This window comes from Oreochromis niloticus, linkage group LG9, assembly GCF_001858045.2.
Source record: "Oreochromis niloticus isolate F11D_XX linkage group LG9, O_niloticus_UMD_NMBU, whole genome shotgun sequence".
In the NCBI taxonomy this organism is placed as follows: domain Eukaryota; kingdom Metazoa; phylum Chordata; class Actinopteri; order Cichliformes; family Cichlidae; genus Oreochromis; species Oreochromis niloticus.
In genome coordinates, this window is record NC_031974.2 from 12,715,942 (window position 1) to 12,732,361 (window position 16,420).

At 41.2% G+C, this 16,420-nt stretch overlaps 1 protein-coding gene and 1 non-coding gene across 7 annotated transcripts; one reads left to right on the forward strand and one right to left on the reverse strand.

Moving 5' to 3' along the window:
- Positions 1–296: 296 nt before the first annotated feature.
- LOC100698193 (carbonic anhydrase 1) lies at positions 297–7,128 on the reverse strand. The gene is made up of 7 exons (XM_003439275.5): positions 6,950–7,128; positions 6,448–6,645; positions 4,931–5,049; positions 4,004–4,096; positions 3,850–3,912; positions 3,603–3,758; positions 297–1,899 (listed from the first exon to the last, which is right to left on the reverse strand). Exons 1-7 carry the CDS (start codon positions 6,975–6,977, stop codon positions 1,780–1,782), a joined length of 777 nt encoding a protein of 258 aa, XP_003439323.1. The 5' UTR covers positions 6,978–7,128; the 3' UTR covers positions 297–1,779.
- On the forward strand, positions 6,324–15,125 carry LOC100697921 (uncharacterized). Of its 6 annotated transcripts, none has more exons than XR_002063285.2 (5): positions 6,324–6,342; positions 12,203–12,281; positions 14,111–14,226; positions 14,362–14,478; positions 14,564–15,125. It is a non-coding gene; the product is annotated as an uncharacterized LOC100697921 (transcript). The 6 variants fall into 6 exon arrangements; XR_002063283.2 differs by lacking the exon at positions 6,324–6,342 and adding an exon at positions 7,230–7,435 and having other exon boundaries at positions 14,564–15,113; XR_265834.3 differs by lacking the exon at positions 6,324–6,342 and adding an exon at positions 7,357–7,495 and having other exon boundaries at positions 14,564–15,113.
- The last annotated feature ends 1,295 nt before the right edge of the window (positions 15,126–16,420 follow it).

Sequence of the window (16,420 nt, forward strand, 5' to 3'; positions counted from 1 at the left end):
TGATGTTGGTGATGTAGGATTTTAGCCTGAAGCTTGATGTGTTAGATAGAATACTTAATTTAACACTTGCACACTTTACACTGCGTATTGCACATATGTAGGAAGTTTGATTGAATCTCAGTTTTTGCCGTCACACGTTGCTTTCCATTTGTATAAACAACAAAGTTCACTAAAGCTGCATTTTCACAATTATGATATTAGCTGTCATGTTGCTAGCCTATGCTGCATGAGTGAATAAGAAGAGACATTAACATTAATAATGATGAAATAAATAAACACACAAATCAAAAAGCACATTTAAGTTGTAAATATATATTTATTTCACTATTAAAATATCCACTTCCAAAATAGAATGGCAATAGCACATACTCCCAGGAAGGCCCTACAAATTATTGGCATAAGGCTTGTTTTCCTACATTAATTACAATCTTTCTGGCATCTCTTTTCTGGCTTAGTCAAGCATCTGCAGTTCTTCAGAAATGTACACTGGTCTAAACCAGGCTTTTGAGAATAAATACCCTTTTGCTAGTTGTTCTCCTACACAGGGCTTGACCCCCAGGCTGACACTATAGTCTTGTCTGTTGGCAGGTTCTCCTCTTTCTTGGCTTCAGAATAATTTCTTCCTTGGCGTTGTGCGTTTGCCACTGTGACATCGCCCACAGGACGACCGAACATTACTGTGCGTTTTAAGCATTAGCACTCTGCATAATGAGAATTGAAGAAATAAAATTTTAAAAAAGAATGAAAAAAACACACACAAGGGGATTACATTTCATTTTTAAAAGAAGCACTATATTTGTCTATTGCTGTGTTATGATGGCATCAAGAGGAAAGAGGCTTTTTGGTTATAAATATAAATTTAGGAATCAGTAAAGACTCATTTTGCATAAGTTCTCAAGCTCAAAAACCCCACACATCTTGGGATGACACAGACATGAAAGACTTGCAGAGCTGGATGTAAAAGCAGAGAAATAAATCACTGCTATGGTGTTCAATTTAGCCAACCCTAGCAGCTTTGTGCTGTCGTGCCCTTTGTTCCTGCATGCCGTTCTGCAATTCAGATCGATAAGCAGGTCAGTGCTATGGGCATCATGTCTGCACGAGACTGCATCTGCGATGTGTGTGTATTTGTGCCAGAGGGGGATTTTTCCGAGTCAATAGGATGTGATGGAGGAGGCTGCATCGTCACACTAAGCTGCTGTGATGCAGAGGCTGGCAGTCTGTCAGAGATTACAGACAGACCAGGAGCAGCACGGTCCTGTGTGCCGGGGTGCGGGTCTTGTATGTGCACCTCATGCTCCTCACATTTCCTCCCTTTGCCATGCTGAAACTAGCTTATCCTTTCTGCTTCCTGCTAGAGGAAGAGCACCATTTCGATAGTAATTCATCTTCATTTTTCACCCTTGCGGTTTTCTGAGGGTAAAATAAAAAGACACACACTTGTGTAATGCCTCTAAAAAACAGCAAGAGCAAATGCAGAAACCTTGTAAATTTGTTGCAACCACTGTGAAATGTTTGTCCTTTAAAATCAATTATGCTTGCTCGTTATGCATATAGAAACAGAGATGCAAATCCTCCTAGTGCTCCATTTCACAGTTAGACTGTCGAGCACGGAAAGCCATGGGCCACAGAAATTTAACATCCTTCTGAAACTGGATGGCGAGAGATATGTGTGCTTCGTGGCTTACTACAAGAGAGGTAATTCTAGGTGTCAGGCAAAAGGGGAGGGGAAGGGAAAGGGCAAGAGGGCAGAAAAGGTCACAAGAGGGGGAGGGGTTACTACTTGAAGGAAGCACGGACGGTGCGACCCTTCAGTGGCTGGGGTGGGCGGTAGTTGTTCACCATGCAGTCCGGAGCCGCCCCATCAGCGGAGAAGAGCAGGGTGCGGAATTTGGCCATCTGTGAAAAAGGAGATGACGGTCGTAGCGTTAATCATTCCTGCTGTGACTGTCACTCACAAAACACTGGCTTCCCCCTGCTCAGTCACTGAGAGCTTTTCACTGGGGAACTGAGCTTAGCAGTTATGTTATTGTTGACATTTCTTATATGCTTATTTGCTTCCTTGCTCCTAGTTACATGACATGAGAAGCTTTATAGCATTCCCAAGTCTGCAAGTATAAATGTGATGCTACAGCCAGCTGTTGTCAGCTTGGCTTAGCATAGAGCAGAATCCTGAGGTAACACATACAACACAAATTCCCCATTTGAGCACATGTGATGCTTAAAAATTAAAATGTTTGGTGGGTTTTTTATAAAAGAGGGGTCAATGCTACAGCATCTTGTCTTTGTACTAAGCATAAACTAGTTGCTACCTGGTCAAGTCAAGCCAGCAAAAACACAGTGTAAAGAAAGAGCAGCATGTCAGTTTTCAGTAACGTCTTTCAAAATAAATATTCGCTATCAGAGTAAAATATAAAGTATGTGTGAATATAAATACATTTTTTGCACCTCTTGGTAAAAAGAAGTGATTTTAGCTATTGTGTAAAAGGTTGAATGGTCAGCTTGACGGGTGGAGCCTGGCCTTGCTTGTGCCATTTTCCCAAAGGGCCACATGAGAAACTGGGACTGTTGTGGACGGCTGCACCAATGAGCTTATAAATATTCACCTTGTTGGTTCAACCCTCCATAACAGTCCCAGTTTCTCAAGTGGTCTGTTGGAAAAATTGATTGCCCATACTTGGTCTAAGCTAAGCTAACAACTACAGGAATTAGCTTTCATGCAGTACATATCTGCGAGGGGCATAATCAATCTCAGCTCTTGGCCAAAATATTTTGTATGAACATGAAACAAAACAAAAAAAACAAGTGAGTGGCTACATCATAGCAACATATGATTGCTTTTGATTTATTAACATAGGATTATGAACACAGTGTGTTTCTTCACTACTAAGACAAACTAATTCATCTGGTGGGTGTACCCTCTTATAATTAGCTGATAAATAATCAGTTCTGTGTTATTATCTGCAGATCCAGCCATATATGACCTTACATCTGAAGGTTATATCCACACAACTCATATGTTTACCCCTGAGATACATTCTCACCACCATGAAATAATCATGTGACCACGAAGACTTAATCTTCACATGGACTCAAGGCTCCATCCACTGGGACAAACCAGCCGGGGGGCTGTTAGTTTAGAGGAATGGGCGGTTAAGAGGCAAATACTCATTTCAGTGATAGCGTCAGCTGTAATTTTACAAATAAGCATAAATCTAGGTAAGACGTGTTTAGGTAACTGAAATTACAAACGCAGCACAGTCACAGTGTTTCACCTACAAAATGTGCTGCATTTGTGGGATGCATATTTCCTGTTGACTGCCCACATGGTGACTGATAACGCTGTGGCAAAGCGCCTAGTATCTGTGTGAACTCTTGTTCTCACTCATTCCCCCGGTTGGCCAAGTGTCTGCTGTATTGCATTTCTGTCTGCTGCAGAGGTTTCTTCTTCTTGTTTCAGCCCCGCAGTTAAGCTGAACAATTAAGCCCTTTATTTAGATCGTAGTACAAGAGAGGATTTGCAGACAGAGCTATTCTAGACCATGGGCATAAAGCCAATCCTTCTGCTGCAGCTGAATGGGCTCTGTTTGCAGCAAACATACCTGTCCAGAGCTGGCAGTGATTGGTTCTTTGCAGACAATCCAGGTAACGCTCTCATACAGAGGGGGTGTAGTGAGAGAGCCATCATAAGTCCAGTAGTCTAGGCAACCAGGGAGCAAAGTAGAGGGGTCGAAATTTGCAAAAGAGGTCTGCTTGCCCTTTAAAAAACACAGGGAGAGAAGAACATTGTAAGAAAACTATCAGAAAACAAATCTAAAAAAAACATATTTTATTTTTACAGAAACACACTTTGGACTTGATGGTGTCAAAGGCATCGAGAAGCTTCTGGAGATTAGGATTTTCACCACCAATCTGAAAAAGAACAAATGATGCACTGCGGTTAAATGTTTATCATGTTTTGATGTAATACTGCATATAATGATACTTTAACCATTTCTCTCACCTTCAGGAAAACTCCAACCACAGCGAGTCCATCGGGCTTGCTAGCAGCCTCGCTGAAACTTGCATATTTGGTGTTCCAGTGCACCAGATGAAGCTAGAAATATAATTACATTTACATTAAAAAAAAAATCCTCACAGTTTTTAAAGCAAAGGAAACTTTATATCTAAACTGTAGATGAAACAATAGTATAATTATTTCTATTTTTGATAACGTAAAGCAGATGTTGGGAAAATTAAAGCAATAATACTCAACATGAGGTCCAGTGACCCCAAGAGGTCTGCAAGGAAAGTAGTAAACTAATAATAATCTTGCATTACATCATTAAAAAGTACATCTATACTATTTATTTCTGCGCCAACAAAAACACGGATACATACAAAAAACATCATGTCACTCTGCCATAAAGGGATTCAGTTTTTTCAACAGCCTCTTCCTGCTGCGCCTTGGTTAATTAGCCAGCTAACTAGCTGGTGTCCATGGATACTATCTCACCAAACCACCTAAATCATGGATTAAGAGGCCTGGAGTCTCTAAATGCACCCCCCCCACCTCCCCCCTGCTATTAAAGTTCTGTTTAGGGAGTGCAATCATATGCTTCTCTGAGGTTAAGCAATGGCTGGGTGAGCAAACAGTAGATAAGGAAAAGGCAACTATTTGTGGCAAAACACATCAAACTGCAACCACACATGCTGCCAAACATGATGGGAAAAGAAGCCAGCTCCCTAATTGCTCATATTTTCCTCCCAGGCGGCCTTTCTTCTTCGATCCATTATAATTCAACCAATGAGATTTCTGTTTTAGACAAGATTTGCCACTGACAAATTTTAATGGCCTCTAATTTGCCCCGCCAACCCAATCTCTTTGTTACTGTACATCAACATTAATCAGCCATCTCGGTATTATCATAATGATCCAGAGATTCTCTACCTCAGCAGGATATTTGGTCCCAGCCACAGTATGTTCAGAGCCCTTGTCATCAGAAGCTCCCCAGTGGAAATGAAACTGCTTGAGTCTGTATAACCCTGAGATTGGTCCATCCGTTAAACCTGCAGAAAGAGAGAAAAATGGCAGAATGTGGATAAAAGTGCTTCACTGTTCAGCACTGACATAAAAAGATCTGACCTGCAAGAAAAACACTTCAAAAGCGATGTATTTGTGAACAAAAGGAAATGGAATAAGATGTGATGCACACATGCAGACGCTGTGACTGTGACACACTTCCATGGATGCAGTCTCAGTTCCTGTTGTGTCAACCCAGCTCGAACTTATGGCTACATTCAGTTCAAAGTAATGTCCAGGTATTGTAAACACCAGACCTCTTTCCACTGCTGTGTAATGTATCTATTTAAAGAATACAAAGTAGTTCAAACAGTAGCAATTAATCCTGTATATTGTTCTATTTCTGGTGCAACATCATATGGAGTCCCCAGCCTCCCAAAACAGGATATTTATTTGGCAGCTGTTGGCCTCGAATGATAAAAAAAGGAATCTGTGGCTACATGAAAAATGAAGAATCAGTGGAGCATGACATGAATGTGTTACACAGACACCTTTCTTAGAAGTGCCGGGCCTAAAACAGGTACAAGATTCTCAGAAAACATAAGAAACCAGTTTGTGTGAGCAGTAGAGATTTTATCCCTGTGACTAAGTTGATTATGCAACCATAGTCTTGATTATCCCCTATGAGAGCTACTAAAGAAAATCAAAAGAAAACAGTCATCACTCTGAAATCCAAAGTAATCCTAAACATAAGTGGAGGACATGTCCTTTTTTATGTTTTGTTTATTATTTAGAAGTTTTAATATGACCAGAATGAAAACACACATCAAATGAATAAATAAATAATATTGTACTGAAAGAGAAAGATATTAGCATTAATTTCATAGTAACTGTTTTCTGTGCACACATGGGTACTTTAATAATTAACAAAGCTCGTGTATGAGTAACCTTCCTTTTTTTGTGCTTTTGACCTCACTGTTAGCAGAGCTAGCGTGGGAAAGGTTTACCAGGGTTTAGATTACCAATTCAATCGCGCTTTGTGCTTGCCTTTTGAACGAGACCTCCGCACCTTAAGCAAATGTATTCATTGTAAAAACAACATATTTCATTTTTCAAAAACGACATAAAACCTGTGCCATCGCTAATGCAAAGAGCCTCGTGGTGTTAAGGAATCTGGGACGCATCTATATTAATATAAGCACAGTATTAATGTCTTTCTAGTCTAAAGCTTGAGTCTGTGGCAGCTGTGAAGATGACTGCATTGTGTAAATCATCCTCAGGAGCCTGATTTTTATTGTCTGCAAGCCTGGATCCAAGAATCTTATAGCTTCTCAGTCACTGTGAGTAATATGAATGTAAGAGAATGTGTTTTCTCCGAGAAATCTGAATCAGAGCCTGGAGGGTTATGACTTTATGAGTGCGGGTAGTATTAACATCACACTCACGTGAGCTGTCCGTGTCGTCCGCGAAGGTCACTTGGACGGAATGCCCGTTGTTGAGAATATCGAGGCAGGTGGACGGGTCGTACTTCAGGTCGAGCGGCTTCAGCCCCGCGTCATATGATGCTTGGCCCGGTACGATGTCAATGGGAGACTGACGGACTCCATCGGCAATAGGGAAATTTTCAACCCATTTCTGAGGTCCTGGAAATTACATAATAATAATAACATTGTATTTAATATCAATCTATAAATAGATTCTTTTAAAAATGTATTAAATTATCTGCGCATTTGGGAACTGAAGGTGTGAGCGCGTCTCCAAATATGCAGAGCAGGCTAAATAAATGAATTTAAAAAAAATCTCCGCAGTGATCCGTGAATGCACTGTCCTTCTTTCATTTAGCAGCCCGCTTGCTGGTAGGACTGGGAAGTAATATGTATATATATATATATATATATATATATATATATATATATATATATATATATAGTGCAATCAGCGGCTCACCATTGTTTGGTTTGTATCCCCAAGACATGGTGACAGTTTGGATGTATGAGTGAGCAGAGCTGTAATCCCCTAAAGCGACTCGTCCCCCAGTGCAGAGCAGCTATTGTCCTCCACCTGACAGCTGCAGAGCTTATATAGGGTCCCAGTGTGCGGCGTGTCCGTCCGGCAGCCCGGGAGGAGTTTAGATGCACCGCAACGCTGCAACACAGCGGATCAATGGATCTCTCTCTCTCTCTCTCTCTCTCTGTCTTTCTCTCTCTCACTGAATCTGCGGTGGTTTAAACGCTTCATCGGCCAGCAGTGATGAAGCTTAACCTATCTCTCGAGCGCGACGAGCGCGTGCTCACCTTTCATCTAACGGATTTTACGCGTCTGTCATGTGAGGAAGTGAAGAAGACACGTAGCCCAATGACACATTCAGACGGACAGTAGGCTACAGTCGTGACAGTGGAGATATTGCTGCAGTAACGCGCAAACAATCACCAGGTATCGATAGAGAGATAGATGGATTTGGAATAATTACACAAAAAGTTGTCGCAAACACCAGTGAGTACAAATGTCTGCAAACGCACAAAGTAATCGTTAACACTAGAAGTCCCAGAGAAGAGCCATTTGGCTTTTCTACCTATAAAACCCACCGTCGAGCCAAATGGCTGGTAGGCTTTTAGCTAATATCCTTAATCACCTGTGAACAGCTGCTTTTGTTATGTAAATAAGGTGGGGCCATGCTGAACCACTTGGAGTGGTTAGTTTCCTGAGCCACAAGGAAACTTGTGTTTCAGTTTGCCTTAGGGAGAAATCAACACACATGGGTGTATTTCCTTTGTTGCTGAGATTTATTGATAAAACAGTACAAAAAAACAACCATTTGTACACATATTTACAAATAACAATAAAAAGTGAGTGAGTACATTTCAACATTTTCAGCAATCACTCACAATCCTGGCACTGCCATGGTATCTGTAGTCTGCATTTACCACATGTGTATCTGTAGCAGTGAACACATCGCACAGTGGCATGATTGTTCTTGCATTTGTGTTTGACCTGACACGTGGCTCTTTTTGCAGGGCTAGGTGTGGAGGGTTGTGTCCGAAGCAACTGTTCTTTTCTTGCCTTCTTCCCAGCCATATGAGAGTTAGCCAACTCTCTTGCAAACTCCACCAGGAAGTCCACCCGTCTTTCCTGCGTCCCGTTGCATGCTTGATACAGCACATGTGCATTCAGTGCTGCCATGTCAATCATGTTATAGAACACGGCAACTGGCCAGCGCCGTGTTCCTCTGCGGACCGTGTACTCCCGCACCATCTGGTCCATCACATCCACGCCACACTTTGTGGTGTTGTAAAGGGTGACAGTGTTTGGCTTCCTTTTGGTGGTGTTATCAGTCTGAACCATGCTGTGCATGCTGCTAAGAATATAGACTGTCTTTTTCCGTTTGGCCGCATACGCCGTCAGCGTGGCAGCAGAGGTTGAAAATACCTAAGAAATAAGATAAATTGTTATTTCCATAGCACTTTTACACACAATGAAACACATAAACATAGAACCACAAAAGACCTGCAGCCTACCTGAGTGGTGAATTCATTGCGATTTGTGTATCTAGCGGATTGAGGAATTTCCCGGCGAATCTTGCTGACTGTGCCGAGGATGGTGGTTTTCCGTCTAAGAAGTTTTTGCGCAAGTGAAAGTGATGTGAAGAAATTGTCCGTGGTAACATTTCTGCCCTTGTCTAGGAATGGTTCCATCAGCCTCATCACTACATTTTCAGACAGTCTCTCCCCACTGGGACGATTGGGGTCCTTGCCAAGATATAGGAGGACATTGCAAATGTACTTGGATTTTAGGTCGCAGGCCACCCAAAACTTGATCCCAAACCTGTCAGGTTTACTTGCAATATACTGCAGGAAACAGCACCGAGTCTTTGATGGGAAGAGCTGTTCATCAACGGTGATATGTAGACCAGGGTTGTAGCACGTGATGCAGTTGGTGACAAATGATCCCCACACACTGGAAACTGCAGCGAACTTATCAGTCTTTGCTCGATCACTGCGGGTGGACCTGTCATCAAAGCGTAGGTGTTGCATGATGTCTTGGAAGCGGTTACGCGGCATAGTTCCAATGATCTGTGGGTTTCCCAGGTTTGCTGACCAGCAGTCACGTAGTGATGGAACCCTAGTAACCCCCCGCAAGATCAAGATCTTTGATCAAGATCAAGATCAAAGACTCGGTGCTGTTTCCTGCAGTATATTGCAAGTAAACCTGTCAAGTTTGGGATCAAGTTTTGGGTGGCCTGCGACCTAAAATCCAAGTACATTTGCAATGTCCTCACATATCTTGGCAAGGACCCCAATCGTCCCAGTGGGGAGAGACTGTCTGAAAATGTAGTGATGAGGCTGATGGAACCATTCCTAGACAAGGGCAGAAATGTTACCACGGACAATTTCTTCACATCACTTTCACTTGCGCAAAAACTTCTTAGACGGAAAACCACCATCCTCGGCACAGTCAGCAAGATTCGCCGGGAAATTCCTCAATCCGCTAGATACACAAATCGCAATGAATTCACCACTCAGGTAGGCTGCAGGTCTTTTGTGGTTCTATGTTTATGTGTTTCATTGTGTGTAAAAGTGCTATGGAAATAACAATTTATCTTATTTCTTAGGTGTTTTCAACCTCTGCTGCCACGCTGACGGCGTATGCAGCCAAATGGAAGAAGACAGTCTATATTCTTAGCAGCATGCACAGCGTGGTTCAGACTGATAACACCACCAAAAGGAAGCTAAACACTGTCGCCCTTTACAACACCACAAAGTGTGGCGTGGATGTGATGGACCAGATGGTGCGGGAGTACACGGTCCTATAACATGATTGACATGGCAGCACTGAATGCACATGTGCTGTATCAAGCATGCACCGGGACGCAGGAAAGACGGGTGGACTTCCTGGTGGAGCTTGCAAGAGAGTTGGCTAACTCTCATATGGCTGGGAAGAAGGCAAGAAAAGAACAGTTGCTTCGGACACAACCCTCCACACCTAGCCCTGCAAAAAGAGCCACGTGTCAGGTCAAACACAAATGCAAGAACAATCATGCCACTGTGCGATGTGTTCACTGCTACAGATACACATGTGGTAAATGCAGACTACAGATACCATGGCAGTGCCAGGATTGTGAGTGATTGAAATGTACTCACTCACTTTTTATTATTATCTGTAAATATGTGTACAAATGGTTGTTTTTGTAGAAATATTTTTTGGTTTTTTTGTACTGTTTTTATCAATAAATCTTTTGGAGATTTATTTTCCTGGATGATTGAGAATGCATCAAGACGAACACAAAATGAAGTTCACAGCTTTTAGCAGTTCCCCCTCCCCACACACAAACAAAGAGGCAGTTTGCAGTTAGAAATCCGCAATCATTCACACACCCCCACTCCCCTCCACAATTCTCAGGTAACGACCCAATTTACATATGAATTGATGCTAAAAGACTAGCCAAGTTAGCTTCCACTTAGCTGACAGAGGGTTAGAAAAGCCTGGGACTTCTAGTGTTAAATCGCGTGTGAAATGGCGGGGGAGGGGGGCTCTGGAATATGAACTTTAGAGCTTGTCTGGTATGATTTTCATAAAAAACAAAGTAAAAACTAAAAGGCCAATTTGCTGCATGATTTGCATGATGGCTGTCAGTGATGCAATAAAGCCGACACAATGGGCCAGTGTCACATGAGCCAGTGTTCACTGATAAAGACAAGGTGCAAATGACTGTCACAAATTTCATTAACAAGTTTTTAAATTAAAAAAAAAAAGGAAATGGCCGCTAAGCAAAAAGCATGTGTGTATTTCGAATGTGTCAAGAGGACAAAATAGTAAAATGGCACGCCAGAAATAAATGTGATTTACTTGGGGTTTTGGGGACGGGGGGTGTTACGTCTTCCTCCACATACGTCTTCCTTCATAATCTTCAATAAACACTTGCTTTCCCGTTGCTACCGCAGCTCAGAGTACAATGACATAATAAGGTTTTTCAGAACCCCCCCAAAAGGTTTGTTTTTTTGGCGCTGTGGTGGTATTATGGTGCCACCTGCTGTTGCTTCCCAGGCAGCACGGCAACGTGTTACCGGTACAGGGACCTGATCCGTGAAGCTTTGATACGAACTGATGAGTTTGCTCAGTGGTTGGGGCGACTGGCTTACCTCTGCTTCACTGATTATCTCTATCCTTCTGCCTCAGGAGCAAGAAATGATAGGACATATATCTGATATGCGCAGTTCATCAAGGCACAAAACAGAAATTAACGGCCAGTTTGCTCTATTATTATTTCAGACTATAATACATATAAATATTTAGCCTACAAATCAAAATAAAAAATAGGCACTGCACAAGAGACGTGAAGAAGGGAGTGCAGGCGGGATGGAGCGGTTGGAGACGAGTGTCATGGGTGATTTGTGACAGCAGTATAGCACCAAGAGTGAAGGGAAGATTTACAAGATGGTAGTGAGACCTGCTATGATGTATGCTTTGGAGATGGCGGCACTAACAAAAAGACAGGAGGCGGAAATTAAGATGTTAAAAGTTTCATTGGGAATGACCAGAATGGGAAATGAGTACATCAGAGGGACAGATTAGGTAGAAAAAGGCAAGGCTGGGATGGTTTGGTTTGTGCAGAATAGGGATATATTGGATAAAAGATGTTGAAGATGGAACTACCAGCAGGAGGAAAAGAAGAAGATCTTAGAGAAGACATGTAGAACATGCAGGGGGTTGGTGTGACGGGGGAGGATGCCGATATTCTGCTGTGGAGTTCCTAAAGCGAGCAAAAAAGAAGAAATGTATTTCAGGCAAAAACAAGTTATGGTGGTGTGAGATGATAGTATGCTGCCACCTGCTGTTCATTGAGACTACAACGCATGAGGTAAAAAACCCTGTCGTTATTTTTTTTTTTTAGTCCCGACGTACAATTAGAGGGTAAACAGACTCACGCATTGAGAACTAAATGAGTTTTAATTCAACTTTAATGTATTTTAAATTATCAAGAGATTTGAAAAGGTGCCCCAAACCGTATTTTATCCCCAAAGAACTTTAAAACTGTTCTAACGATTTTAAAAATAGCCTAAATATATTAGTTTAGTTCAGGATCTAATTCACAGTACAATACAAAGAAATTAAATAATCGTTTATCTCATTTGTCCTAGAAAGAAAGTCAGCTATTCTCGCGAAACAGGTGACTGGGGCGTTAACGTTACGTTTCTGTCGCAGGCAAATGACGTCACTAAGAAGGCACGGTGGTGTTTTCAAGTAGCACGAGGATTTTAACGCCACTCTTCAAGGAAGTTCGGTAAGTGGCGTATAAACATCTTACAGCTGTACACTTACGAACTGTTATACCAACATAAATAACACCAAATAAGAATAAGTCGCTTAGTTTCATCGTCGTTATGTGTACTATAACTCAGGCTAACATCTGAGGCACTCAGCTAACTAGCTGGTAACCGCACTGGATTTCAGTTTGCCTGAAATATTATTACATGTCGTTAAAGACGGTAATAGGTATTATTATTATTATGTTCCTGATGGTATTCTTCTTTGCTGTTTGTCTTAACTCTTTTCTATGCACTGCTGTATGTGTATTAGGTATTTACAATGTCTCCCTCTCACGTTGTCTAGTTGCTGTCCTTCCATGTAACTGCAACACACTGATGATACATTTACAGTTTCTTTGGAAATTCCTATAACGTTACCACAGGTCACAGACTAGTGCACTCCTAGTGCCAGTCCCGAGCCCAGATAAATGGAAGCGTTTTTATGTACCTGAGCAAGATCTTTTTTTTTCCCTGGCTGGTCTCAGACGTGCTAATTTGTGCCCAAGATAAATATTGTACACAAGATAAATATTTTCCATACTTACAGCATGAAAAGTTCCACATTTCCACCAGAGACCCAGATAATAAGTTGATTAAAGTGATTCCGGCATCTGACTTGGATGCCTCCTGGGTGCCTCCTGGGTGCCTCCTAGGTGAGATGTTTTGGGCATGTCCTACCAGAAGGACGCCCTAGGGCAGACCCAGGACTCACTGGGGAGGCTGTAGCTGTCAGCTGGCTTGGGAATGACTAGGTGTCCCCCTAGAATGAGCTTGAAGAGGTGGCCGGGTGAGGGAATCTTGGGCTTCTCTGCTTAGATTGACTCAAACCCAGATAAGCTGTATATCCATCCATAAGTGCAGGCAATAAAACGGATGAGGTTAGAGCGACAGGGTAATGTAGTGGTTAGCTCTGTAGCCTCACAGCATAAAGCTGGTTCTCCTCTCCTTAGCATGTGCCTGCAGGTTTACTTCAGGTATTCTGGCTGCCTCCCAGAGTCTGAATATATGAAGAGATGGTTTGAGCAGGTGATGCAAATGCTGAAATGCTACTATGGGGGCCCATGCTCGAGTCGATACCACCGCCCTACTCTACTGTCCTGTCAAAAATGAAGGCTAAATACGCTACCAGAAAAGAAAAAAAACAGATAAATAAAACACACATAATATCAGCAAAGGCCTTTAGCTACAATTATGCTTGTTTATTAATTAATTCCAGTTTTCACCAGACCTTGAAATCTGCATGTACAGAGTCACCAGTTAAATTGGGTGAAATCATTGTCCCCAAATAAGGTTAAGATAAAAAAATGTAAATGACAAAGCAATATATTTTTCCCCCTGGAGGTTATACATTTGCCGTTGTCTTTGCTTTTTGCAGAATTCTCTCATAGATTTCAGTTGTGCTGTGTTTATTGCTTATTACGCCTCTTGCAGAATCTGCAGTTGTGTGTGTCACCTTCACTGGGCAGGAAGAATTTGTGAATTTATGTAGTTTATAAATCAAACTCCAACATCAGCCGTCTGTGTACTGAGGGGGCTTTGTTTTTGTTTTTTGAGCAGTTTGTGTAGGAAAATGTGAATATATAAATTTATAAAACTGTAAAACTTGACTGGGGTAAAAAGAGGTGTTGATAATCAGGTGGCTTTGTAGGCACGTCTAGAATCAGGAGCAATCTATGAATCTGTGAGTGTGTGATCAGCGCAGAGACTGCCAGACAAACACAGGGAATCACTGGAGGAAGAACATGGTAGAGGAAGTAAATCATTTCCACAAACGCATCCATGCTGATTGCTGTTCTTTCCCCAGGTAAAATGGCAAAGAATAAACAAAAGGGGAAAAAACAGAAGAACGTCTTTCAAGTGGCAAACAAGCACTTGAAGAACAAGACCAAAGCGAAACCCGTCACAACAGCACTCAAACATGTAAGATCTCTTTCATCTCTTACTCCCGGTTTTGTTTTCTCTGGCTTATTGGGGTTTTTTTGTACATGTAATATGTATCCTCCCTTGTACGTGGTGTTTGTTGCATCTGCTCTAACATGATTTGCGGTATCACAGATCAATACAGTGAAAAAGGAGAAAGTGGAGAGTCTAAATCAAATCTTCACAGAAGTCCAGAGGGATGTTAAGAGCATTTCAAAGTCAGTCGCTCCTGAGCCAAAGAAACAAATACAGGTAAAGGAGGAAATTATGGACTCTTTCAGCTGTGTTTTTAAAACAATTTTATTGCTATAAACATATATACTTTTAAATTTCTTAGGTTGTCAGAGAGTCACCAAAGGAATCTGTCAATATCGACAATGCCACTCAACTCCTCTCTCAGCTATAATGGTGTAAAAATAAGTGATTACCATGAACAAAGATGATGGACTGAATATGCTCTCAAAGCATTTTGTCATTTCTCTTCAAAATGAGGACTACAGATGAGCTGACAAGAACCTGCTGCATTGATATGGGAGTGAAACCTCATGTGCAACTCAAGGTTTTTGCGTATTATGTGCACAAAGAAATCAAATCCAGTGACAGACTTGAACACTGTCAATTGTAACCTTCTTTCACATTATGCACCTTTGTGTATTTTATTAATATTCTTTTAGACTTTGAATACACATTATTGTCATTATTGATTCTCAGAAAATGCTTACATTAGAGCAGATTCAAACTGTAATGTTATATATGGCACGAACAATAAGTTAAATGAAACAAAATAAAGTGTTGATATGTCAGATGACTAATCTTTTCATTAACCGATTCTCTTTAAAACTCTTTGTGTGCCTTGTAGTCATTTTTCAATAAACTTTTCAAAAGAATTCTCCCAACTACATGAATTTCATCCTAACCTCTTTGATTTTTGTTTTTCTTTGTAGTTCAAGGTTTCAACCCCCTTTGACATGTTTTGGTGTCTCTCATTTAGCACAAATGACGACACAGAGGAGATCACTGCGACTTCTATTTGTGAAGATGGAAATGCTCGCCTCTGAGTTTCGGTACAAATGGTTCTTATATAAAATGTGACCTGCCAAATTTAGTGCTCCAGTGTGAGTAAGGCCTATATGTTTTTATTCGTTTAGAATGACCTGAAAACAAGAATATTTGTGCTTTTGCTACCCTTGAAAAACACTTTTATATCTTATATCAAATTAGATGAAAAACTGAAAAATCCAATTCGAAAGTTTTATTGTTCACACATTCTCACGTTGGAAGGTGAGAGTGATATATATTTAAACCACATTATCAAAACTTGCATTCATGATTCCCTGTAGTCCTTTAGTTTTAATTTTCAAACTTTTAAGAAATACAGTACTGTGGAAAAATCTGAGACTTTCCTGATTTTTTTTCTTTATATTTTGGTTCTAGGCAGCCAGACTTTCTTTTAACTGTTTGTAAAATAGTCTTGAGCAATAGTTATTAGTATATTAGCATGACAACTTGTTGACTTCTATTGATTTGAGTTTTAAATGGACCGAACTATACTTATAAAAATGAAATGGTAGCATTATGTATGCTTTTGATATATTAAAACGTCTCAGTGATTTCATGTGTGACCCTGAATGTGATCTCAGCTTCCAGCTGCCACTCTTCGTAAGACGCAGTTTGGTAAAGAGGTATTACTGGCAACCTAGGTACACACCTGGAGAGAATCAGCTGCAATTGCAATCTCATTGCTACATGCCGCTAAGGCAAACACACCGGTCCGTTACTTGTTAAACAAACGTTCTGCAGTGAAAGAATACAGTGATATTTTTGTCAAGCCATATCAAGCTGGGTTTTGCTGTTTCTGTGGACTGCATTATGTTGTTTGGTGTCTGTGCGATTTCATCAGCTAATAATGTACAAACTATTTGTGGGCCTCACACCGTCATTTCTATCAGAAGGGCAGCTGAAAATGAAGTATAGATTTTTTGCCTCCACCTGCAAGCAGAGAGCCGTTATCAGTATGCTGCTGCTGCATCCCGCTGTAGCAACTTGACATCAGAGGTCATGGGTGTACGAGCACCAAGCTGATTGCTTGTCTCAGTGGCAACCTCTGAGTTAGTTGGTCAATAAATCTGGAGTGAGGTAAGAGCACAAGTGAGGCTGGTAAACAAATCTGCACTCGGCTGTGTTGACATAAATA

What these genes read in the sequence shown, in the direction of transcription:
- LOC100698193 (XM_003439275.5), bottom strand. Translation starts at nt 6,977, where the DNA reads ATGTCTTGGGGATACAAACCAAACAATG. An exon ending in GGGATACAAACCAAACAATG is followed by an intron (nt 6,646 to 6,949) that starts GTGAGCCGCTGA and finishes TGTAATTTCCAG; the next exon opens with GACCTCAGAAATGGGTTGAA. An exon ending in TGGTTGGAGTTTTCCTGAAG is followed by an intron (nt 3,913 to 4,003) that starts GTGAGAGAAATG and finishes GTTCTTTTTCAG; the next exon opens with ATTGGTGGTGAAAATCCTAA.